Source organism: Myotis yumanensis, unplaced genomic scaffold, assembly GCF_028538775.1.
Source record: "Myotis yumanensis isolate MYYU_CA2020_CCGP unplaced genomic scaffold, mMyoYum1.0.hap1 SCAF_16, whole genome shotgun sequence".
Classification (NCBI taxonomy): domain Eukaryota; kingdom Metazoa; phylum Chordata; class Mammalia; order Chiroptera; family Vespertilionidae; genus Myotis; species Myotis yumanensis.
Window position 1 is genome coordinate 48,890,510 of NW_027223767.1, and position 26,087 is coordinate 48,916,596.

Genomic DNA, 26,087 nt, shown 5'->3' on the forward strand with positions numbered 1-26,087 from the left:
TGACTGGAAGAAAAGTGCTCATTTTCTCTGGGATTTGGGATCCCAGGCCTGTGAATTTTGGGAACCTCCTAGGTATCAGGTATCCACTGAGGCGAAGTTGTAGACTAGAGCTCTCTGTCAGTAAGCAGAGGAAATTAACAGCAGCAACAACAAAGCCTGCCGCTTGCATAAGTAACACCCACCTTGAACTTCGTGGCAAGCCCTAAGCCCCTGACTCCGGACAGGGATTTCAGTTCTCAACTGCAGCTTTGGTGTCATTTGACCTATAAAGCCCTTAGGCCTGGGCACACGTCTCTGCCTGCCCCAGGTGCCCGGCCAGCCCTTGGACTTGGGCACACGTGATCCTTACAACCCCAGGGGCCTCCTACCTCCCAGCGTGTGTTAGCGTGGGGTTCTGGGCACTGGAGCTCGGATGGTTCTGCCCCAGCCCCACCAGGATCCGTTCCATGGGGTCATTCTGTTTCCTTGTAGAAAAGTGGGAGGCCCCCCACTCGCTGTAGCCTGGCGCTTGCCATAACGCCTGACTTTTGGCAGGACATTTCATTTTCTGGAATGAGCTAATCTCTAAGGCTCCTCCCACACACATGCTCTGCGACTTCCCATCCCTATCCGAGTCCCCCAACCCCAACCTCCCCCCCTACCGAGGTCGTCAGACACGGTCCCTCCTGGATGGACACCTCAGGGTGTCCCCAGGGCCTGCTGTTGGCATAGTTTGGAGTGGAGCCCCCGTGAGCTGAGGCCCTGCCCACCCCGGACCGTTCACTGCCACCCGCTGGACAGAGGCTCTTTCACTCCTGGATTCCCTGTTCCTGGGAAGCCCCTGGAGCCCCTTCGTGGGCAGGGCCACCTCTGCCGAGCAGCCTGGGAAAACCCCCAGGATCCCCGACCTGGGGGTCAGGACAAGGCCCCCCACCACCCAGGCTCCCAGCCATGAACCCTCCTGTGAGGGGGTTAACGTGCATCAGGGCTCTGGGGCAGCCAGTGCACCCCGAGAGTAAAATAGCAGGTCACCCCACGGCTCCTTGGAGTCAGGATGGTTTGGTGTCTGGTGTTTTTCTTAAAAATATGTTTTTATTGATTTTAGAGAGAGAGGAAGGGAGAGGGAGAAAGAGAGAGAGAGGGAGAGAGAAACATCAGTTGGCTGCCTCCTGCTCGCCCCCTGCTGGGGATCGAGCCCACAACCCAGGCATGTTCGAGCTCTAGGTGCATGGGATGATGCTCAACCCAGTCACACAGGCCAGGGCTGGTTGGTGTTTGAATCTCCATGTGGACTGGAGTCTCCATGTAGAATGTCGGCTGGATGAATGAACAAGCCGTGTCCTGAGCCCCAGAGCCCTCCCTTCTCCCGCCTAACCCTAGCCCCAAACTGAGCTATATTTGGTAACTCCCCCTCCCCCCCAACCTCCCCAAATGAGCTTGCTGGGCCATCTACAGGGTCACACATGTCCCCAGGATGGCGTTCCCAGGCTCAGGGGGTGAGGGAGGCGCTGTGTCAGTGGACCCCTGACTGGAGAGAGAGAGGCCGCTCAGCAGGCTGGGACTCCGTGGGCAGGAAGCATCAGAAGAGCTGAGTTAGGCCTGAGAAGGTGATGATGTGGGTCAAGGGGCAGCAGCAGAGCAGAGAGCCGCGAGTTACTAGAAAGGGGTTCAGATGTGGGGTCAGAACACCTGGGTGGTGTGACCCTGGAGCATGCACTTGTCTCTCTGAGTCCTGTCTGTGGGGGGGATGGTGACAGTCCGGACCCACCGGAGGTCACCTGAAGACCGCGGGAGATAAAGCACGCGGCCTTGCTTTGTGAACTGCCAAGTCCAATGCAAGGGACCAGGTACTGGTTTGTTGTTGCTAAGTCCTACTGAGGCTTCTGGGTCCTGTGGTGTCACCTCCATCCTCTGCCAGGGGAAGGACAGGTGGCACAGGCCCCCCGCACCCCACCTGTCTGTCATGTGCATCGTCATGTTATTAACACGCGGCCCCTGAACACTGAGCGGGGACATTTCCCGAAGGTGGGAGATGACACCCAATGTGCTGTTCATCCAGGAGGGAGGACAGGACGGGGGAGAACCATGTAACCGGAGCTCTGGGCTCCGCAGCCAAATACTGTGAACTTCAGCAAAGGCAGGGAGTCTCGGAAGCGGGGACCCCGGAAGGAATGTTCTGTGTGGTCCCCAGATGTCTCCAGCCCAGAGCTTCACCCACCAGTGCCCCCCCGCGACACGTGGAAGAGCCAAACCTGGCCCCTCAGCGGACGTCTCCTCTTGGTGCTCCGAGGGCCGGAAGATCGGGACTAGGAACACAGGCCCTGGGTCAGACGGTCCTGGGCTCGAATCCCGGCCTCGCTCTAGGACCCGAGAGCAGTCACCTGAGCTCCGTGGGGCTGGGTTTTCTCATCTGTAGATGGGGACCATGTGGGTACCCACCTCATGTAGTTGGCGTGAGGTTGTTAGATAATGCAGGTCAGAGGTCAGCGTAAAGCTGGGACCCCACGGGGGCTCCCCACATGGCCGCCAGCCTGTCTCCAAATTAAAGGCCCAAGGGTGACCTTCTGGAACCATGTTTTTTCCTGGGCATCTTCGGGCACAGAGTGGGCCCGCCCTGCAGTGTTTCCTAGAATTGAGCTAAGAGAAAAAAAAATGAGCCCGTTATCTGCAAGGGGCAGTCCCGGTCCTGATAAAGGAGTCTGCCAGGCTCCGGGGCTTCCCAGGACTTTCGGTCATCCTCTCCGCTGGAGGGCAGCCTCCTGGGCCGCCAGGGAGAAGGTGAGACCAGGGACTGGGGGTGAGGGGGGGTGAGGGAAGGGGGTCTGTCCGTGCCCAGAGAAGGCTTTTCTTCTCCCCGAGAGGCCAGCTTGCAGGCACGTGTGGCCTCAGTAAGAGCCCGGAGGAGGCTGGTCACTGGCTCGTTGAGTACTTCACTGTAGGCTCGGATTCCGAATTTCACTCCCATTTTTTCAGATTAAACACAGGAATGGCTAAATAACTAGCCCGAGGTGGCACAGCTAAATCCGGTTCCTAGACTGAAAAATGCTAAGCAGTCAGGCCCAGAGCCTGCAGTTTTAGCCACAAAACCACGAGACGGCAGGAAAGGAAGCAGATTCTGGCTGCAGTGTGAGTGATCTCGCTACGTGAGTGATCACGCCAACTACATGAGGTGGGTACCCACGTGGTCCCCATTTTCAGATGAGAAAACCCCAGGCAGGGCAAGGGGAGGTCGCTAGAGGAGATGGGCACCGTCTTACCAAGCAGACAGACGCCTACCTGCCTGGGAAGGTCCTACACTGTGTCCCCGAGACCCAACTCACCCGCTTCAAGGCCGTTCTTACAAGGTCACAGCCATGTCCCCCTCTGTTTTCATCACCCGCCTCCCCAGCCCACATCCACACCAAAGACCCCAGTGACATTCCTTCCTGGAGCTCAGCACATGGCCCAGGGGGAAGAGGATGGTGACTGGAGCTGAAGACATCACTCAGCATCCTCTCCGTCCCAACGTGATGTGACACATCGCCCAGATGTTCCCAGCACTTAAAGGAACAGTGCCTCCCATCAGTGGGTTCTTGTGCCTGTGCGTTTTGTTGAGGTGTTCCCAAGGCCTTCCCTCCCTTTGCACGGGGCCCCCCCAAATCCCAGAGCCTTGGGTTGAGCATCTGATGTTGTGAACTTCTGTCTGGCTCGGGGGTCTCCCTACAGTTTCCCGGCCCCCTGGGCACACTGTGGGAGCCTCCTCGCTAGCCGCCTTGCCCCCCGACTGGACACTTCTGCTCCCACATTCAAGCCTACACGATGGTGTTTTGAGTCAATGGCTGTCACGAATGGTGAAGGGCCTGGCATCTCTGTGTCTCTTCTGACCGTGGAGAGAATGGAGAAGAGGTGCAGATACACGTGTTTGCGGGCGGGGTGTCATTGTCAAAGCTCATCACGGTGGCCTCAGAGTTTTCTCTTCTCCAGAGTGGTCAGTATCCTGTTGGCTTGCGTGTGTATGCATGTGTGTATGTGTGTGTGTGTGTGCGCGCGCGCGCGCGTGTGTATGTGTGTGCCCTTCCTCTGCTCCTGCGGAAGCCTTTGAGTCATAACAATAACTCATCGAGCCCATTGTCAAGGCTAATTTACACTTCCCCAGCTTGATGCTTGATGCCTCCCGGACTGACGCTAGCTTTCTCCTCTCCCCAAGCCCTCTGTCCCCTCCCCGAGCTGGATGCCCTCCAGGAAGCAGTTGTGGTTGAAGGCAAAGACATGTCAGGTCAGCTAGCAATGACGAGTCTGTGTCAGGCAGCAGGCTGCCCTGGGCCCAGGCCCCTGCTCCAGGTCAGAGGCGTTTCTGAGAAGTGAAGTCCAGGCTCCATGATGTAAGCGGTCTCCGCTGAGAAGACTTAAAGGCAGGCTGTGGGTTGGGTGTGACTCAGTGGCCGGCGGCTGGAGTCACCTGGGCAACCTCCACTCCCAGGTCTGGAGGTTGACGCTGGCCGTCAGCGGGACGCTCAGCTGGGTGGCAGCCAGCACACCTGTGCGTGGCTTCTCCATGTGGAACAGCGTGGATTTCTGCTCGAGGCGGCAGCCACGTGCCAAGATCCAGTGCCCAGGAGAACCTGCAGAAAGGCTAGGGCTGCCACGATGAAGTACCACCAGCGGGGTGAGTTAACAGTTACTTTGTCACAGTCCGGGAGCTAGAAGGTCCAAATCAAGCCCTCGCCTGTTTGGCTCAGTGGATAGAGCATCGTCCTGTGCGAACTGAAAGGTCCCAGGTTCGATTCCAGTCAAGGGAACATGCCTGGGTTGTGGGCTTGATCCCCAGTCGGGGACTTGCAGGAGGCAGCCGATTCATGATTCTATCTCATGGATGTTTCTACCTCTCTCTCCCTCTTCCTTCCTCTCTGAAATCAATAAAAATATATTTTTTTAAAAAAAGGTCCAAAACAAGCTGACGGCAGGTTGGACCCTGCTGGGGGTTGTGAGGGAGCCTCTTTTCCTTGCCGCCCGCTCGCTCCCAGTGGCGCGCCCTGATGCTCTGTCTTTACGTGGCCTTCTCCCTGCCTTCAGCCCTCTTTCCCCTGCGTATCTGTTTCTGTATCCAAATTTCCCCTTTTGAAAGGATCAGAGCCAAATGACCTCATCTTGACTCAATCACCAGCAAGACTATTTTTAACTAAGGTCCCATTCACAGATGCCGGGAGTTAGGAAGTCATCGGGGTGTGTTTTTTATTTTAATCCTCACGCAGACATTTTTCCAATGATTTTTAGAGAGAGTGGAACGGAGGGGGAGAGACAGAGAGAAACATCCATGTGAGAGAGACCCATCGATTGGTTGCCTGCAACCGAGGCACATGCCTTTGACCGGAATCAAACCCGCGGCCCTTCAGTCTGCGGGCTGACGCTCTATCCACTGAGCCAAACGGGCCAGCGCAGGATGTCCACATCTTTTGTGAGGACACCGTTCAACCCATAACCATGACCCGGCCTAGAAAGTCCCGTAGCATCACTGTGCTGTGGTCACAGGCCCCACCCCACCGGTTCAAGGGGGGGGGAACATGGCCCCTCTTTCGATGGGAGAACACATGAGAGGGAGAGGCTGCTGCAATCGCTGTTGCAAGATACAATCTGCCACAACAGTGCTTTATACATGTGTGTGTACATATGTGTGTGTACACACAGACACACATGCTCACATGGGGGTGGCCAAAAGTAGGTCCACATCTGCATTTGACATTCTATTGGGTTAATAAAGCTATTATAATGATCATAACCTGCGTGTCTACTTCCATATGAACCACTGTAGGCCTACTTTTGCCCACCCCCATATATATATACATATATATATATAAAATATAAAAATATATATTTTAGTTGCTAATACGTAAGCATAAGGGGGTTTACATAAAATTTGGGATTCTGGCTCCCGAAGAATCCGAGGAGCCAGGCAGCGTGGCTCTGGGTTCCGGGTGCGGCCGTCAGCGAGAGCCGCCCCTTTCGGGAGCCGGTGGGTTCGGCGACCCATTTCCTGCGTCTCCTCTTCTGGGCTCACCTGTGGTTTCCCTTCCCTCACCCGCTTCTCTCCTGTCTGTCCTCGTTGCCGACCCCGAGGGGGGGGGGCTGAGGGTGCCCCCCAGCCCTGTCCGGGCAGGACCCCAGGAACTCCCCTGAGGGTAGTCCTGGTGTCAGGACTGGAACAACCCCGCCCCCACCCCAGGGGCCCACAGAAGGCACCTCTGATTCACCGGCTGGCCCGGCGTGTGCAGGGCTGGTCGGGGCAGGAGGCCGGACAAGCACAGGCAGCTAATTGCAGAGGGAGGGCGAGGCGGGGGTGGAGGTGAGCTGGAAACTGCAAACAGATGTGCGCAGATCCGCCCGGGGGGGGGGGGGGGGGGCGTCCCCCCTGCTCCCCGCCCTGCCTGTCCCGCCCCCACGGATCTCCTTCCAAGAAATGACGTGGGGACTCCCTCTGAGGTGGCTTTCCTGACTCCCCGCCATTCCCATCCGTCCGACTCTCGCAGAGCCTTCCCGGACCTTCCCCGCTACCGGCCAAATCCCTTCACAGCACGGCCTCCTGTAAACGCTGCCGGGTCTCAACCACAGTCCCGTCACCCAGGGGCCTCGATCTTCTCCTCAGAAGAGACAGTGGAACACACAGGGGCCAGGACAGGAGTCAGGGAGGGCGTTCCAGGTCCCTCCACCCCGAGGGTGCCGGGCTCTCTCCAGGCTGGGGCACATGGCGTTTGGGTGGGTCCCGGGCACTGTCACCACCATAGGTTCCTCTGGCCTCTGTGTGTGCCCCCTCCCGCCTTCGGAAGAGTGAGTGAGTTCATTTATGAACCTCTGTGCATACACACAGGTGTCCTGGGTGGTGTGTGGGCGTCCTCCATCCAGCGTTGGGCTGCGGGGCCCTGGGTGTGGGGGGACGTGGAGAAGCCTGCTGGGCCTCCCCACTGGCTGGGCACGGTGCCAGGCTCGGAACGCAGGCAGGTCTGGCCTCCACCCACAGGCGGGCTGCCTGCACCCCTTGCTCCCAGCTACTCTCCGGGCCCCTGTGTTTACCCAGCAACAGCCGCAGAGGGAGAGGCCTGGGATCCCTTCCCCAGCACCTGCGATGAATACTTTGCAGGTGGATGGTGGGTGTGGGTTTTCTGACCTTGGGGAAGGATTGTTTGGCTCCTAGTGAAGGTGGAAACCATTTAGGAAGGGGAGGTGGGGGAGGAGCAGGAAAACAAGCATCCCGTGGTTGCCAATTTCATCCAGGGCTGGCTGGCCCTTCTCTACGGAATCGAAGACTGCTGGGAAGCAGCGGGCGGGAGGCCCGAGGTCCGGGAGGGCCAGGGCCTGGGATCCCGCCAGCCCCTGCCAGTCTATGAACCCCCAGAGAGAAGAGATGCACAGCGGAGCTCCAAGCAGAACTGAGCCCTCTTTCCCCGGAGCTGCCACACACATCTCTGTGCACGGGGTGGCCGAACCCAGCAAACGCGTTCTCTCAGTCTGGCGGCTGGAAGGCCACACTCACGGTGTTGGCAGGGCCGGTTCCCTCAGGAGGCTCTGGGGGAGGGTCCTTGTCCCCCCCCTCCCCCGCCAGCTTCCTGCAGCTCGGCAGTCCTGCCAGCCCCTGGCGGGGAGCTGCGTGGAGCCAGTCTCTGTCTCTCTTTTCACACAGTCTTCCTCGCTCTGTGCGCCTCTCTGCGTCCTTGCCTCTTCTCATAAAGACAGGCCATCGGACTGGGGGCCCACCCTAATCTAGTGTGATCGCTCGTTAACTAGTTACACCCGCAAAGGTCCTGCTTCCAAATAAGGCCCCGTTCCGAGGTTCTAGGCGCACGAGAATGGGGGGGTGAGCAGGGAGCCGGGAGACAACACTTCTACAGTACCCTCGACTACCTTATCTGGGGGTCCCCCCGGAACCCCATAGAGGTTCCAGCAAGTATCAGCTTGACCAGAAGCCACTTTAGACCAGGAGTCCTCCAACTCTGCTCGTGTTTGGGTGGCCCACGCACCCAGAACGATTTTCACATTTTAAAAGGATGCGGACAGAGAAGACCAGAATGAAATTTCATTGCAGGTGAAAGTTATATAAAACTCTCGTCTCCGGGTCCGTTAAGTACAACAGCCACGTGCTTTCACTGCTGTGTCTTTCTCTGGCTGCTTCCTGGAAGCCTGAATTGTTTACTCCCTGGCCCTTCAGGGAGAACATTTGCCCAACTGAGGGGACATCATTGTCCTAAAACAATGTTTCCTGCTTGGCCGCCCAGAGCACGAAGGCTTCCCCGGCCCGGGTCCCCTCCTCCAGCGTCTGACCTCCGGGGGGAGGCTGCCAGCCAAGCGGGGGCCAATCCTGGCTCTGGCACTTACCTGGCGGTCGCTGGCAGGTGTCCTTATCTGTGACACGGGGGAGAGGGGAGAGTCCTGCTTGTGGGCCTGCTGTGGGGATGGCCTCAGCTCAGAGAGGCCTTCAGCAGGACACAGGTCGGCCGTTGTCCTTGCTGCCCCGCGGCTCTGTCTGCGGCAGGGGTTGCAGGCCACAGAAAGTCAGACATTCGGAATTCTCTCCTACGCCCGAGTCTAATTCCATTCTTTATCCACACGGAGAGAATCGAGTCAGAGACGTGCACCTTCGCCTGCCTGGGGGTAGGAAGGGTAGGAACTTTCCATAGGGGTAGGAAAAACCACATCCGAAGGCACAGGACAGCGTTACTGTGGGCCGGCTGGCGCCCATGTGACCCTCCCGTCCACGCCCCACCTTGCTCTGCGGCCTGTGGGGACCGTGTTCCGGTGACCTCTGGCTTTTGGACGAGCCTGGACCACAAGGAGCCCAGGGAGGAGGCTGGAGGACAGAAGGAGAGGCAGGTCCAGGTGGGGACCTGGGGGTTCTCCAGCTCCCACCTGGGCCTGTGTCTCCGTCCAGCCTTGTCTGTCCGCAGGTTCCAGGCACCTGCCCCTCCGCCGGCCGCACCAGGCCCCAGGGGCACTGGCACCCGGGTTTCTGACCCCGGGCCCTGCCTTCCTCCGGGTATGAAGCTCTCCGCAGTGATGTGAATGTGAGCACGGTTGCTCCTAGCGTGGCTGACACGATCTGGAAGGCCAGACACTCCCACTACCCCCTCCGAGGCCCCCGCATTTCTAAGATTCATTTTCTTTGGAGACATTTCCAGAGGCAGGCGGAGCCCGTGGGGTAAGGACTGGGGGTCGGGACTCATTGAGCCAGAGTTGCGCCCACAGCAGAAGCTCCTGGATGAGCCCAGTGTCCTTTTATCCACGAACAATAGCGATAATCCCTTACACATGCAGCGTGTCGTACGGCTTACAAACGACGTTCACACGTAATCGCCCTGCTCATGCCCGTTTTCTGGAGGAGAAAACTGAGGTCTGAAAGTTTTGCACGAACCCCCACCTCTTGCTGTAGAGTTGGGATTTGAGCCAGGTGACCGATTTAACAAATGAAAATAGAGGCTGCTTGGTTCAATGTGAATTTCAGCTACACAACAATGTTTTCGGGTAAACACGTCCCATGCAAAATTTGGTTTTATCCGGCAACCCTACCGAGAACCCAGGTTCCAAACCCTTCAAGACCGTGTTGCTGCAGGCAGGTGGGGCCGAGGGGGGCTGCAGCCAGCCCAGCCCCCCACCACCCTGCAGCCCATCTACCTGAGCCGCGTGTTCAGAGCCTGGAGGTCCTGTGCCCGAGAGGTCATTTCCCTACGCTTCATTCCACGAGTCTGATGTTGAAAAAGGCAGAAACTGCACCCATTCCACAGATGAGGTAGCGGAGGATGAACTCAAGTTCAAGTTCAAGCTGATATTTGTAGGAACCCATGTCTGCTAACTCCATGCTCTCTTATACCCAAAGTGCTTTTCCCATTGAGTGACACTGGGAGCTTTTAAGAAAATCAACTCCACTGAGTGGAGTCCTGTCTACTGTGGGGGCTTGGGTTTCAAATTATGTGCAAGGTAAATGTTATGTGTGGTCAAAATTACCCTGGAAAACCCGTTAATGGCCTTGAAAATTGGTCATCCGGTACAGAATGCACTGCGTGTACTGTGACAGATACAGGAGGAGGTCTCTCCTCTGACCTGCCTTAGGCAACCAGCCATAGGAAAGGGTGCCCTACGTTCGTTTGCAAACAATGAAGATGCCCACAGTCCCCGAAAGCTGAAGGCTGAGAGCCCCGCGAATCTGCTCCCGCGCCTCCAGCTGGATGTTTACAGATTCAGTTACCACTGTTCTCAACCTTGTTTATGGCTCCGTCCATTCTCTAGTAATTACGTAACTTAATTAAGTCTGATGTCAGCGGCTAAGATGAGTGTGCACAAGGAGAATGAGGACTTCTTTGAAAATGACATTGGATGGTTTGGGAAAGGAATAAGCTGCAAAAATAAAAGAGTGTGTTGAGTTGGAAATGGACAGGAACTGTAACATTTCAGGGCAAGACAGTAAGAGCTGAGACTCTGCTCCGACATCGCCCTGTTTTCTACTTCGCTAAATGCAGATACTCCGCGTTCCTGTCCATCTCCCCAGTTTCACGGCAGGAGTCGCCCTGTGACCTCACTTCCCTCGCGGAGCTGAGGAGAGTTGTTGAGTTTTCAGTGGGTTCAGCTTTTCACTTGTTGGGACTGAGCAGCCACTGCCAAGCTCCGTCTACGCAGAACTGGAAACTGCAGTCTTCCATTCATCATTTCTGTACATTTTTTTTTGCTTTACTTTAAAGAGATAGAAACTGAATTCGCTGTGGATGCCTTATAGAGGTGGTTTGTGGAAGAAAGATTACTAAAGAATTGCACATAGAGAGCCCATTCTCAAACAGAAAAAAAAAAAAGAAAAATGCTATGGCCCCACATGAACAGATTGGTGAACAAATCCACATTTGTGAATCTTAAGTAAAAGTAAAGTGTGCCTAGATATATATGTCTAAAACTCCCTGTTTTAGTTATGTTTTGATTATACAAAGGCCTTATGAATGTGCATTATACAGTTATGTAGACTATCCTATATAATAAAAAATTTGTAATATGCAAATTGACCAAACAGCATAAGGACCGGTCACTATGATGCACACTGACCACCAGGGGGCAGACGCTCAACACAGGAGCTGCCCCCTGGTGGTCAGTGTACCAGAAGCCGGGCTCATGGCTGGCAAGCTCCCAAAGGGGAGCAGGCCTAAGCCATCAGTAGGACATCCCCCGAGGGCTCCTGGACTGCAAGAGGACGCAGGCTGGGCTGAGGGATGCACCCCCCCCCCCCCCAGTGCACAAATTTTGTGCACCGGGCCTCTAGTGTAAAATAAATGGCAATACGTGTACTGTTAAAATCACTTTTCCTTCACTCTCTTTTATTGGGATCCATCTGACTTAAGGTCTGTGACGTCAGTGTGGTATAATGTAGCACCACTGTACTCATGAAGCCAGTGAGTCAAGCCTTGACTCTAAACCTGGGTGGATTAGGTAGGTTAGATCCACCAAACAGTTCTCACTGCCTCAAGACCCCGAGGGCCTGGGGAGCTGGCTTTGTAGAAATTACAATGAAAATGGGCGAGGAAGTTGCTTTCCCACATCAGAGAGGCAGCAGGGATGTCTGAGAGCCAGGCTGCTGTAGGACAAACCCTGGCTTTTGCCAGTTCTCCGGGGCGAGCCACTTAAGGTCTCCCCGCCCCAGCCGCCCTCCGAGGGGGGTGCCACGAGGATTCCGGGTGATTCAACGGGCAGTCATTAGAACAGCGCCTGGCACGGGGCGAACCCCACACACGGGCTAGCGACGGCCTTTACAGTTCTTAGTCATCATGACCATTTCTTTTTGCCTCTAATTTGGCATAATCTGAGAGGCCCTTATGCTGAAAGTGTGAAATAAATAAAATAGTACATTTCACTTCAAGTCACGGATGCCCACTCCCGTACGAATTAAGAAAGTTGGACCCTTGATTCTTTCCACAAAAAACCCACAGGTGGGTGTTTGGGGAGCAGATTGCTTGAGTATCATATGGGGGGGGGGGGGGGGCGGGTAGTTGTCTCCATTTACCTTCCAGGGAGGAGAAAAAGGAACGTTCAAAACTCCAAAAAAAAAGTTTATTTATAAAATACTGACAAGTTTGACAGGACATGGGACTTCTCATGGTAGATATCTCAAATCAATTGCTTCCTTACCTTTCCTTTAAAAAATAAACCTAACGAGCTATATGACATATAGATATATATATTTTTTTCTTACACACAGACACCTGCCATAATGAGTACTCTCCCCATAATTTTTCATTATATCTTTGAAATAAAAAAAATAAAGATTTGTGTTGGTTTTTGGAGTCTATCTGTGTAAAGAAAGGTAACACGTTGAAATGCTTTTGGTTATTCTCACGGAAACCAATGGGGGGGGGGTGGTCCCAAGAGGGCACCTGTGCTCAGGGTGGTGTCAGGGTTGCACTGGGCAGGACCACACAGAGGCACTGGGGAGCCGGCGGCTGCTGCCCAGGTGGTGCCCCCCCACCACGCCCTTCCCCCAGGGTGGGCACCTTCCGACGTGCGTGGTGGGAAGGTGAGGGAGGCCCCTGCCCAGGGTGGGCTATGGGGCAGCTCTGGCACCTTTGAAAGCCCTGCCCAGGGAGGTGTGGGCAGACGGAAGGCCTCCGGGCAGCGTTCCCTCTGAATCTGGCAGTGTTGGGGGCAGGACAGGCAGCCTGCGTTTGCAAACTCCCTGGAGCCCCGGGAGGAACTCAGAGCAGCTTTTTGGTTTGTCTTGGCAGTCGGGGTGCAGAGCTGATGTGAACACGGAGGCACGCCAGGAGGGGGAAGGGCAGGGCGGCCCTGGGTGCCATGTGTGGGCTGCTGGGTGCCACACCGGGTTTCCTGGGGCGACGGCCAGGCAGAGACACAGGTGCCAGGTGTCCTGGTGTGAACCTGCCGCAGGTGGAGTCACACAGACAAGGGCCCTGGCATCCCGGCCCGGCGAACCACAGGCCGGGGAGGCTCCCTGTTCCCCATGGCAGTGCAGCCAGGTGTCGGGACGGGGGTGGGGGCGGGGGGCGGGAGCCTCCTCTGCCCCAGCAGATATGTAAACAAAGGCAAAGAGATGTCTGCTCAGGAGCCTGGAGTCAGTCCCAGGTTTGGCCAGGGTGGTGGAGGCCACATTTCTGATGGGGGGCGGGGGGAGGGGAGAGAGGAGGTGAAAGGTGGGCTTTCACCCTGGGCCCAGCCTGCCATCATGGGGTCACCTAGGGGCCTTGGTCTGCACCAAGCATGTCAAATTCACGGCCCAGGCCCGAGGCCCGCCGGCTTTGAGTTTGACATGCTTGGCTCTGTACAGTGTCCTGTCCTCTCAGACGACAGGTCCTGAGTGGGGGTGACTCAGGCTGCCTGAGCCTCACAGCGGAGACAACTTAAGAGGCTGTTGCAAGACCTCCTTGCTAACACACAGGCGGTGTGTGTTCTGTGCATGCCTGTGTGTGCATGTGTGTGAGCCCTCACACGTCTCAGCATGGGTGTGAATGAGCGTGTGGGGAGGAGGGAGGGCAGACATCTAAGTGCACCAGGTGATTCATGAAAGGCCAAGGACATCTGGCCTCACGTGCAACACACACACACAGACACACACATGACACACAGACACACATGCGCACACCATGTGTTCACTCGTCCCTGCTTCCGCTCCCCAAAGCCCCTCAGTGGGCCGAGCTAGAACAATTCCCTAGTGCAAGCTGGGAACTTCCTTAAATGGTTACACACACAGCAGATAGGGAAGAAGATGCAGCTGTTTTAAAAAAAAGAGAAGAGAAGCGGAAAGGAAAGAGAAGCGGCAGCAGGTCACAGGCGGGCGGCTGCAGATGTGTTGCTATGGAGACGCCAGATGTGCATGGAAGCCAGACCTCCGGCCTGTGTCCTCCTTGGGGGGAAAGGCTGTGCTTCCTTTCCCAGACCTGCTCCATGTTTGTGTACATTTCCCGGGGGTCCTAGTGAGTAGGGAGGAGCCTGTGGCTGGGTGGGCCCTCTCCCCAGCCCTGGCCCTGCTGTGGGCTGGAGGGCAAGGGGCATACAGGCCCTCTCTCCCCTTGGCCTGCTTCCCAAATCCTCCACTCAGGCCTCCCCTAAGTGTTCCCTTCACCCCCTCAAATAGGTCACCATCAGCCCCTGGGCAGAGCCTGTGCTCAGCACCCCAGGAAGCCCTGCCCACAAAGGCGCCCCCTGCTGCACTGACCGAGCTGGCCCGGCAGTCTCCTTCCCCCAACTGTGGGGCGCCAGGGGCCCCGACACTTAGATAGGCTCCCCCTCGGCCCCCTCATCCGGAAGTCCAGAGCTGATGGGAACTCCAGGCCACCGGAGCGGCTTTTTAAGAACATTCCTGGGGCGGGTGGTGTGTGTGCAGAAGCTCTGCCTCCGTCAGCTATTCTCATCCCCTGGTCCCATCTGGCCTGCCCTCCCGGCCGGCCTGGCTCTGCTTCTCAGGAACTGCGTCCAGTTCGGATGGACGGGCCCCTCCTGGCTCCAGGCCCTGGCAAGGCGGAGCTGAGCCTCGAGGCCATCCCTGTGCTCAGGAGGCGGGTTTTTTAGACGCGGAGAGCTATGGGCTGAGAGCGAGAGGAGCGCAGATCTGAGAGGGAGCCTCTGGTTTGGCTACAAGAACCAAGGGGTTTCTCTTGGAGAGGCTCCCCGGGCTCTGCTCCTTGCCGGTGCCTGGGGTGTGTGTGTGTGTGTGTGTGTGTGTGTGTGCGCGCGCGCATGCATGTGACAGGAGGAAGATGTCTGTCCAGGGAGAGAGCTGTCTGCATGGCTTCCCTCACCCCAACCTCACTCCCCAGCCCCTGGCCAGCGGAATTTCTTCGTCCAAGTGGTTCCCTTTGCCCTATTCCTCTAGGGTTGGGGTGGAGGCGGGAGGTGGGGGGGTGGGGGTGGGCGCAGATGGTACCTGAATTGGAAGAAAGAGTGAAGTCAAAGCGGCCTTCTTATATTCCCGACTCCCTGCATTTCGCCCGATTACCTCAGTGATGCCCGGCCCGTGCCCCTACTCTGTCCCCGAGTTCATCTCCGCTCCCCTGTGCTCAGGAAAGTGAATTCAAGTAAAGGGATGGCTGGGCTGGGGGAGGGAGAGGTGAGGGGCTCTCCTGTACCCTGAGGAACACTCTCCTAGATTTGCAAGAAAAAAGCATGTTAGGAACAAGGAGCTATCGAGGCAAATTCTCACCTTTCAAATGTTTGATGGGGAAGTTGAGCAAGGGAGTGGGGGGGGCAGTGAGGGTGAGGAGGGGGCCGTGAGGGTGAGGAGGGGGCCGTGAGGGTGAGGAGCAGGACAGGGGGCAGCAGGGGGTGGCAGGGACCACCAATGCCCACTAGTAACAGGGACACGCATGGCAGTGGTTGGGTGAAGAGAGAGGAGGAGAGCTGTGCCCAGTGACACCCATCCTTGCATAGCACCAGCCAGCCGCGGGCCCAGCGCTCCAGCACATGTTGGAAGGGGGGCAGCCACTCAGGCTTCCAGAAGCTTCTCCCCTCAGCCAGGCCTGTGCCTCTTCTCCTGCTCTCTCTAGGGGCCCAACCCACTCCTGTGCACCCCGGCGGCTCCCGCAGCTCTGTGCCCACCCGCAGTCACGAAGCTGACCGGCTGCTGGCCACACGTGGGCTCCTGGTTTTCTTCTCCCTCCTTCCCCCTCCGGTTCTGCTGGCCCTGGAATCTCTGGAAAAATAAACTCAGGAGGTGAACAGCTGACTCGGTTTCCTGGTGTTTTTGTTTTCTGGCAGGCGGTGCGGGGACGGTAGAGGGGAGTCCGGTGCCATCTTTCTTGTTCCTCTTCGGACGTCAAACGAAGGATGAGAATCCTGCTATAGGAGCCCGGGAGCCGGGGGCCAGGCTGCTGGGGGGGCGGTAGAGGGTGCTCTGCTGGCTCGGGGGGTTCGGGGGGTTCTGGGGCGTGGGGGTCCGACTGGCCTTGGGCCGGAAGAGGCTGCCCTGCTGGATGCCGCTGCTGTTGGCCGCGGCGGCGTGGTCCGGCTCCCCCGAGTCGCTCTCCGTGTAGCTGTAGGCCTGGGCCCGCGAGATGCCCTTCTGCTGCCGCCGCCAGGAGTTGTAGTAGGTGGGGTCGCTGATGTAGTGGTTGACGAAGGAGTGGGCCTTCTGGTGGTTCTGGTCGACCTCGTACTCACTGTCGCTTCCCTGGGGGGACAGAGATCGGGTGTCAGGGGCGCGGTGGGGACAGGCGGGGTGCTCGGCGCTGGGAGGCACGGAGGGCTCTGGTCTGAATGTCCGCTCGGCCTCTTCCAGCCCCGGGACCGGGGCCCTTCAGCTCCCCGCACGGCCCCGAGGGTGTGGTGCCCCCTTTGGCCTGCCTTGTGCGTCCTTCGGAGCAGGTCCTGGCACAGAGCCTGCGGATTTTGTATTTTTTGTGTGAATCCTCACCCGAGGATATTTCCCCATTGATTTTTAGGGAGAGAGGAAGAGAGAGGGAGAGACGGAGAGAAATATCGATGTGTGAGAAACACATGGATTGGTTGACTTCTACACGTGCCCCGACCAGGGCCCGGGCCTGGGAGGAACCTGAGTGATATGCTCTTGACAGGAATTGAACCCGGGACCCTTTGGTCTGAAGGGCGACGCTCTACCCACTGAGCCAAACGGGCCAGGGCTCAATGTGTGCCTTTTGTGTCTGGCTTCCTTCCCTGCGCGGAGTGTTTTTGAGGGTGAATGAACCCTGCCTTTTTATTTTTGGTATTTCTCATGCTTTGACACCTGGGGCCTTGCTGCCCCTGGAGGGACTGCCCCTCCCAGGGCGGGTCCATCCTCAGACGATGAGCTGATTTCAGAGCCCACAGCCCACCGAATGGGCTCCCACATGCTCACCCACTGTTCTCTGTTCCTAACCACCCCAGGGCCAGCCCCTACCCCCCAGAGCCCCTGAATTCATTGGCCTCCCCTAAGCCTGCTTCCCCGGCTTTGACTTTCCTGTGGGCACCACAGTCAAGGCTTCTGCCCATGTCTTCTTCCTGCTCCCCTGCCTGCTGGCGGCGCCGGGGCTTCCCCGGGGGGCCTTGCATGGCACCGTGTGTGTGCCTTCTTCTTGGGACCTGTGAGCCGCATACCATCTTTCAGAGGCCACTGACCTGTTGGCCTCGCCAGACCTGAACGATAACAAAACCTACGTTTCAAAGCAGAGGTTCACGCCCGGTAAACTAAGCATCTGCCTAAGTCCAGCCCCTGACTTACTGCGTGACGGGGGCCGGGGCCAGGGCCGGGGCCAGGTGGGGAGACCTGTAGAGTCTCCTGGCACTGCCCACCCACGTGGGATCCGGAATGAAAGCCACACTCAATCATACAACCAGCATGAGAACAAGAGCCACAAGTGTTCCGATGGTCACCCGGGGACCATCCCGAAGCTTTTGAAAAGCAATAGGAGGCATTACATTCGTTCTTCACATTGCTGGGACGGGCTGTCCTTGGCTTGCACTCCATCTGCCTATCGGGGAGCCATCACGAGGCAAGAGTCGATCTGGGATGTGAAGTAAAACGGCATCGGGAGCTGAACTGTGCAGCTAAAAATAGCATCGCCCTCCCCCACCCCAAGCTCCCGGCAGTGTTTGGAGAACGAAGAAGGCAGCAGATGGGACCGCCCTGACAACTAACTCTCTGGAAGAGAGGCTCTCGGATGTTAGCGCACAGCACACGCCAAACAGAACACAGCGCAGGGCCCTGGCCCGGTGGCTCAGCTGGTTAGAGCATCATCCTGACCCACCAAGGCTGTGGGTTCAATCTCTTGGTCAGGGCACCTACAAGGAGCACCCAATGAATGCGTCCCTAAGTGGGGCAACACATCGATGCTTCTCTCTCTCTCTCTCTCTCTCTCTCTCTCTCTCCCCCCCTTCCTTTGTTTCTCCCCCACCTCCTCCATTCCTCTGTCTCTGCAAAAAACAACAACAAAACAAAAAACGCAGTTCAGAAGACTGTACTCAGGTTGCCTCATCTCTGCCCAGCAAATGCGCGCTTGGAGCAGCAAGTGAATGTCCCCAACCTGAATAAAACACTCGAGAAACACACTACAGCCAGGAGCCCAGTGAGCCCAACGCAAACGAGCCTGGGACCATCAGCGTGTCCTGCTTTGCAGGTGGGGAAGCGGGAGAGCTGGCCTCGCCCACTCCGTCCGAGCCGTGGGGTCTGTAATGTGCACGTGTTCTCGGGAACCGAAAGTCCCCTATGGCCTCTAGACCCTCAAGAGCAGTATCTACAGTGCACAGAACCATCGTGACACCATCTACGGAAACGCGACCTGAGTTACCTGCTGAATTGTCACACCTCTGCCTGCAGCCAGTGAATTGTCACACTTCTGCCTTTCGCCCAAAGAAATGAAGACCTGGGCTTGAACTCAGAGCTGCCTGAGTTTTCCAAAGCCCACACATGCCCAGAGGTCACAAGACGGGGAATGAGAGTCCTGTCCCTTCCCGGGTGATAAATGCTCCCTAGTCAGTCTGCTAATTTGTGTCCGCTGGCCCCTCTCCTCCTCCGCACCCTCTCAGTCCCTGCCGCTGACCCTCACCCTCCTCACCCCTCTTCCCAGCAGAAAACCCCAAGACCAAGACATGGGAAGTCCCTCGCTGGTCTCCCCGGGACGAGGTGCAGCACAATACGAGTCCCTTTCTCTGCCTCCTGCCCAGCTGCCGGGCCAGGAGGGAACAAAGGGGCCGCACAGACACAGGGCTCCATATGCCAAGAGTGGGAGGGGTGGCGGGGGGCACCTGATGCTGGGCTGTGGTGAGGTTGGCCCGGAAGCAGAGAGGTCTGGGCAGGCAGTAGTGATGCCATGAGGCAGGAGGCTGGGGGTCCCTCTGGTCCAGGGGCAGCGAGGGTTGGTGAGGGGTGGGGGGCTGAAGGGAGAGCCACAGTCTCTCTAGCAGGGCACCCACTGACTGGCTGGGATAGTTGCTAGAGGTTTGAGAACTGTGGCCGGCCCTGGGCCTCAGTCTTGGGGAGGAATGGCGAGACCACTTCGGGCCCATCCCGGTGGGGATGGTGTCTGGGGTAGGAGGTGTCTGTGGGAGCCTCTCTGGGCCTCAGCATCCCTGTCTGGAAGATGGGTGGGTCCCTGCAGGCCGGAGGGTGAAATGAGCTCCATCAGCAAGAAGGCTGTGAAAGGTATTGTTAGGGAGAGAGCGAGGGTGGGTCTGGGTGGGAGGGGCCTGGAAGCCCCATCAGGAGGGATCAGAAGAGGCCAGGGGGTGGGGGAGGCTGACTCTACCCTACCCTCTACCCTCCCCCACATCCCACCCCTTGTCGAAGGGGGAGGCCTGTCTGGGAGGCTAGGGAACTGGTCTCTCTGCCCATTACGGGGCTCAGATCCCAAAGCTCATTCATCCAATCACCTCCCTGGTGCCTGCTACCATCTGTTGAGCACCTACTGTGTGCCAGACACTCTGTGGGGCAGCATTCCTGATGGGGGAGGGGGAAGGGAGAGAAGGAAGAGCTGGGAGCCAAATGGGCTGGGGGTTGGCTGGGGGTTAGCTTCCCGCCTGCCTCCTCCCCCCAGCTCTCCCAGGCCAAAGGAAGGGGTTCTTGCATCAGCGCCTGCTCTCGGCCTCCTTCCCCGGGAACATCTGTTTCTTTTCTGGGTGGGGGTGGGGTGAGAAGAGAAGAAAGCGAGGGGGGACCAGGGGCTCCCATTCGGGCTTTCAACTCTCGAGCACGGCCCTGGGTAATTGAATGCAGCTTCCCAGTGACGGCCCAGCACAAAGGGGGCCTTTCATGGGCAGCCCCGCCAGGCGGCCAGGCAATCAGGCAACTGTCTCAGCTCTGGGCCTCTTAACAGCAACTCAAAGCTACTCAATCAGCAATTACCAGGGCCCGGGGCGGAGGGGGGGGGGGGGGCGGGGGCGGGGAGTAGTGGGGAGCTCAGACTCCAGCCCTGGTGATGGGAGCCAGGAGGGGGCCAGCAGGAGTAAGGACCCCAAGAAAAGACAGGAACAAAAGAGAGGGAGCAAAGGAAAGAAAGCCTTTCGCTTTTCTGCTCATTTCTAGAGGCGGGAATTCGGCACCAACTCGGCAGGAGATGGGAGGGTGCCATACAGGCCTGCGGGCATGTGGAGACCCTGGTGCCAGGCAGGGTGCCCTCGTCCTGCTGGGTCTCCCATGTCATGCGGGAACGTCTTGCCCAGATGACAGGAGGTCACCCCGTGCAGCCCCTTTAGGGACTGCTCCCAGGGCTGTGGTCTCAGGTGCTGCCTGTACCCAGTCCAGCCTGAAGCCGGCGTGAGTCTGTCCCCTCCGATGCCTTTCCCCTGGGGCCAGCCCCTCCTGCACAGGCTGTAGCCTGAGGCTCAGCGGTGGGGCAGGGTCGGGGGTCATGCTCAGGGTCTCCCTCTCTGCTTGCCCTCTGGAGGCACAATTTTGTCAGGGTTCGGGGCTCCTGGTACTAAAATAGCTGGGACTCTCCCACGAATGTCCTCGGAAACATTCATCTCAGACACAACGTCACACAGGCTACCTGTGTCCTCACAGATCACGTGACAGCCAGTGTGTGCCCTCCCTCAGCTGTCAGCGGCCGCCCTGTGGCCAGGGCAGTGTGGGGTGTGGGGTGGGGTCAGGGTCAATCTCCCCTCTATGCCGGGTAGCTGGGCGGGGAGGCCAGGCTGCAGGGGACCCGGCCTCAGAGCCAGCCGGACCTAGACTTAAATCTCCACCAGCTGCGTTTCTGAGCTCTGTGACCAAAGGCATGCTGCTTGACTTCAGAGCCTCAGTTTCCCCAACTGTTAAGCGGGGATCTTCCCATCTGCACGGCAGGGCGGCAAGATGTTGAATGAGAATGTAGAAAGCGCAGGGCTCGGCACAGCAGGTGCCCAACAAGTGCCATCTCCTCCTCCCCAGTCTCCCTTGGTCCTGCCTGCAGCGTGTTTACAGTTTGGCACAATCTGGGCTCCTCCCGGCTAAGGAGAAGCGGGAGACGGGCCTCGCGGAACCTATGAGGCTCGTGGTCCAATCTGATGGGCAAGAGCGAGCACTGAGAAAGGGTGGGACGTGCTCAGCAGAGGGAGGGCGGTGGCAGAACTCAGATGGAACTTCTGAAAATGAAGTGTGGCTTCATTCACCACCACGGCAGCCAGACACGAACCCACACTCCTCTCTTCTATGCATGAGCCAGTCCTGTCACACTCCCGGCCAAAATGCCACCTCCTCCAGGCAGCCCTCCGGGGGCTTCCAGGAGAACTGGATCTTCCCCCAGGATTTCTCACGGTGCTTTCTCTGCGCCGCAGGGAACAGGAAGCCCTTGGCTCACCACTTCCCTCCCGAAGTTAGTTACTGTGGTGACAATACTTTAATGAGACATGAAAACATGACTATTTACACACGTGGGGTCTTCCCTCATAGATCACAATACAACATTCATAAGAGCCTGTCTTGCTCATTACTGGAGCCGCCACCTGTACACGGTGCCTGGTACTGTTTAGCGGGTGCAGAACAAATATCTGCTGAACAAATGCACCAAGGAAGGAATGAAGGGGCTCCATGGGGGACAAACACAGTGCTTACCCCTCCCAGCTGCCACAGAGAGCCCAACCTGTGCGTGGTGGTGCACAGTAGGTGTGCAGGAGGCCTAGAGGCGGAGCCTGGCTTCCTTTAGGGGGCTCCCCCACCCACTCCTCTCCTTGTCTTTACCTGAAAATAGCGATAAACCCACCAGGTTTCCTAGAGCAGCGGTCGCCAACCTTTTGGACCTCATGGACCGCCAGTGGTCCGGTTGGTGGCCGCTGTTCTAGAGGGTCAGGTGGTGCCATTCTGGAATAATCCTTGGCGTCACTCCTGGAGTGGACTCCATAAACGTTCACTATAAAAATGACATAAAATCTGATTTGTCCTGTATGTTTCTGTACTTCTCCACATCGGCTTAATTCCATCGCAATGAGCTCAGCCGGGCCACCAGGATCGCACAGAGAACGGAGCAGCCATCAGGAGCGGGTGCCCGGCTTGGAACTTCCTTTCCACGGAGCTTTGCTTGTGTGCTAACCAGGAAGCTTTTATTCCAAGCTTGGGCTCTTACTTTGAAAACGAAGTTGGAATGAAGCCACACTTGGTTTTTAGAAGTTCCATCAAACAAGCCATAGGCCCTTTAAGCCTCAGCCTTGTGTGCCCCCCCCCCCCCCCGCCCCCAGGCCTGGAACCCTTTCTCCCCCAGCCCTGGAGGCCCAGCCCCCACCCCCACCCCGTGCCCACTGGGGACAGCCAGCCCCCCAGCCTTCACCACAGCCCGTTACAGCCTTTCTCACATCCTATCATGTGTGTCTGTTTATAAAACCGGGACAATTTGTTTATGGCCGACCGTATCACAGGGGACCGGCTGGCCAATTTCCACCCGTGCTGGAGAGGGAGCATTGGGTGGTCTGACTGAGAACATAAACCAGGCGGCACATGCACGGCTCACCCTCAGAGGACCTGGGGGAGCGGGCTTCAAAGGACAGGGTCTCCAGAGCAGCCCACGGAGGGGCGCCCGCTGTCCCTGACGCCGAGGGCCATGCCCTTGAGGCACCATCCCAGCAGGATTCACATCGTGGGGCACCCACCATGAGCCCCAGATTGAAAGTCGCAACAGGGGACGCCCCACAATCCACACACTGTCTGCAGTCGGGCTGGTCCTCGCGGGGGCGAGGGACCAGTCACGGGATTTCCTTATGCTGGTGACAAGGGCCTCAGAGGGAGGCTGTCGCCTGTCTGTCTGTCCCCGCCAGCCCTCAGGGAGCTCCCGGCGGCCAGGGCTGCGTCCCCATCACCTCCATGGCCTCAGGGTACAGGCTCAAGAACGAGTGTGAGGAAGTCAGCGGCTGCTCACCTCCTGCACCCACCACCCTCACCACCCCAGACAGACACTGGCATTGGGGCCTCCTTAGCTGTCACGGCACAAATTCCCATCTGACCCGGAGGCATAGGGGACAGGCTGCAGCTGAGGGACTGTTCCAGAGCAAGCAGACCCACATGGTCCCGCCTGGCACTGCCCGGGCCCGACTCTCGCTTAACACATCCCTGCGACAGCCCTTGGACAGACAGAACTAAACTCCTTATGTTTTTGAACTTTACCTTGAGTGCCTAGAATCCAACTGCTCATCACCGTGTTCGGGGGGGGGGAAAAGAAAAAAACCACGCTTCAGGGAAGCATGGCCTTGTGAGTCCCCACATGCATGTGGCTGCAAGGGGTTAAATTCTCCGAACAGGATGCCAGGGTCTGAGTCACATGAGTCCCTGGGCGCCAGGCTGAGCTGGGGTCTCTGTCCCTGCCAGCTGAGCGGGGGCTCCCCCCTCCCTGGCTCTGCCGAGCCCATCAGAAACCCTGGAGCCGAACAAGGCAGCCGTGGGCGAGGGGCCCTGGTCCACGAGGCCCACAGCCTGGTCCCAGGCTGGCTGGCACCTCCCACACGGCCCACAGCCCTGCTCCCTGCTGGCATCTCTTCCTTCTCGTCCTCTCCCAGGACCTGGCAGAAAGGTCCAGGGCGTGGGACACAGTGGCCTTTCTCGGTCCTTCCCGGGCAACCACCAGGCATGGCCCAAGGCAAGAGGGCTGGGTGGGAGGCTGTGACATCACCTCATCGGAACGCACTCAGCCCCCTCTCCCCTCAGCCTGGGACAGACTGTCCCCGCGTGGCCCACCTAATGGCAGCCGCTCTGAGGCTCTGGCTCCCAGGGGCACCGTCCCCTCCTTAATACGTGAGCTGACACTTATTGAACGGCTGCCGCATGCCAGGCCCTGTGCTAAGCTTCTCTCTGCCTAATCTCAGCGAATCCTCCCCACAGCCCCCGCCCCCCCAGAGTCTGCTGCTATCCTGCCCATTCTACAGATGGAGACACTGAGGCTCAGAGAGCTTCCCTACCGCACCCAGGATGCCCCAGCTCACCGGCAGCAGAGCCAGGATTCAAACTCAGGTCTGAACCTCCAAAGCTTTGATGCCGTCCCAGTCCCTGCTGCCTCCCAGCCGTGGGGCTCCAGGGCACCCAGCCTTCCATTTCTGGGGCTCATTCTGACCCCGACTAGCTCAGTGTATCGGTTCTCCAGGCTCTGGCAAGACAGGCTGCTGTGTCAACCTCCCTCTCCTCGCCTTCACGGGCCTTGACAGGCCCGAGCCACTGAGTGACTGAGCATGTGGTGCCTCCTGAGAGTGTGAGGACCATGGTCTCGGGGTGTCTCACGGGATCACGGTTCCAGGGACCCCATGAGCCCCGGGTGCAAACTCTGCACAGAGCCTGGGAGGCGGCAGCTGGCCTGTATCCGACTTCCACATCGCTTGCTAGGACCCTGAGTCGCTACGGCCCACGAAGGGGAGGAGCTGGGCCCGCACGGGCCGCCATGCAGGCCAGCTCTCGGGAGGGCCTGCTCCGCCCCCGTCCAGCGCCCCTCACCTGAGAGTCGGAGACTTCCGAGGGCTTCTCGGTCAGGCTGCTGCTCTCTGCCTGGATGAGGTCGTTGTACTTGGTGACGTCCTCATCGGAGTAGTGCAGGCTGCCCGGGCTAGGCCGGGGCGGAGACCTGGAGAGAAGGGAGGGGAGGGGGCTGAGAGGTGGCCTCACTCAGAGCAGCCTCCTCTGGTCCCTGGTCCGGGGAGGCCCTGAGAGGCCCGGAGGCAGGAAGGCCCTCGGATCCCTCGCGCTCCTGTGCTGCTCTTCACAGGCCTGTGTCCTGGAAGGTGGCACTTGGGCTGGGGGCCCCGCCTGGGGTGGGGGAGGCCCAAGTGCTGAGGGTGCTGGGCTGAGCTCTTGAATGAGCTCCAGAGAAGTGTGCGTGTGTGTGTGTGTGTGTGTGGGGGGGGGGGGGGGGTGGTGGTGGTGGAGGGGCGCACCTTGATCCTCCACCTGTGCTTCTAGGACCGCAGGCCTCAGCATCACCTGGCAGTGAATGTGACACAGCCCCTAGGCCCCCGAGACCTCCCGAATCGAACCCTCAGGGGAGGCCTGTGACCTGAGCTGTAGACAAACTCTTCACACACGTCCTAAACGCACAGGTGAGCTTCAGAGTCAGCACTGGGGTCAGAGAGCCAGGAAAGCACCGCCTCCCTCCCTCAGATCGGCTCAGAGATCACTGTGGCTCCTGGCTACGGCTCCGTCCCGCCCCACCTTTGAGAACTCAGCCCTGGGGAGAATCATGCATTTCCGGGTGAGGGAGAGGCCTGGCTGCGAGTCACGAGGACACACGCCTGGCACGCCTCCTGCCACGGATGCCTGCGGGCTGGAGGCCGGGGCTGCGGGCTCCTGGGCCACGTGGGCTGAGAGTGAGGAGTGGGCAGGCCTGGGGTCCTCCACCACTCTGCCCTCAGGATGGGGTGCGAGGGGGTACTGCCCAGGGCCTGACACCCCAGCCTCTGCCCAGTCTGCTCTGGCACTGTGGCTCTGAGCCCCAGCTGTCCGCACAGGGGCCGGACGCCGCACGCTGCAGAAACGCTGCTGCTCTGAGAACAGTCCCTCGACCCGGGAACATGCCACAGGCAACCCCCTGCCCCTCCGACCTCTGGTGCTGTCTCTGCGCTGATTTTGTTCCAATCGACAAAGTGCGTCTTTACACTAAAAATAAAGCAGGAACAGCACTAGCCGAGGCTTCATGTAGGCAAGGCAGGCAAGCACACGGCACGGAGGCGGGAGAAGACGGGTGCCGGGCTCAGCTGCCCTCTGACATGCAGGTGAGTGGGGGCTGGGTCGGGCTGGAGCCTGGGGCTCGTTTGGCGCAGACGGGAATTCTGTGCAGGCCCAGCGGTGCAGGGACAGTCAGGGCTGCGGTGTGTGTACACTGTGGGTGCGAGAGGCAGGCCAGGCCAGGCCGGTGGTGAGACGCCCCTTGTTCCGTGTGGCAGGGCCCTGGAGACAGCCTGGCGAGACTGTGGTGGCCATGCTGGGCCTGCCACCGAGGCCTCAAATGTCCCTTTCTTTGGAAAGCTGGCTTTCTCAGAGGGTGAGAGTGGGCCTCGTTGGCCAGAACTCCGACCCCCACCGCCACCCCTACCCTCCCACCCCCCTGAGGAACACACACGTCGCCTCTTCCCTCCGGGACCAGACAGAGATGTTTTGTGAGCTGCCCCTGCCCTTGGCCATGGGCAGCCCCGCGGCCACAGGAGTTGGTAGGAGGGCCTGGGGTTGGAGAGATGTAGGGGAGAGAGCTGGCGTGCCACCAACCGTGTCCTTCCTGGTGGGCTCT

At 58.5% G+C, this 26,087-nt stretch overlaps 1 protein-coding gene and 1 long non-coding RNA gene across 2 annotated transcripts in view; one reads left to right on the forward strand and one right to left on the reverse strand.

Moving 5' to 3' along the window:
• Positions 1-2,868: 2,868 nt before the first annotated feature.
• On the forward strand, positions 2,869-3,543 carry LOC138994554 (uncharacterized). Its single transcript, XR_011468449.1, has 2 exons — positions 2,869-3,148; positions 3,368-3,543. It is a non-coding gene; the product is annotated as an uncharacterized lncRNA (long non-coding RNA).
• Positions 3,544-12,009: 8,466 nt separating this feature from the next.
• Positions 12,010-26,087, reverse strand: part of SDK2 (sidekick cell adhesion molecule 2) — a 207,668-nt gene continuing 193,590 nt past the window's right edge. Inside the window, exons 44-45 of the mRNA XM_070393644.1 lie at positions 24,305-24,431; positions 12,010-16,096 (exon numbers count right to left, since the gene is read on the reverse strand). Coding sequence (XP_070249745.1) covers positions 15,743-16,096; positions 24,305-24,431 — 481 coding nt within the window. The 3' untranslated portion in view covers positions 12,010-15,742. The remainder of the gene's footprint in view (positions 16,097-24,304; positions 24,432-26,087) is intronic.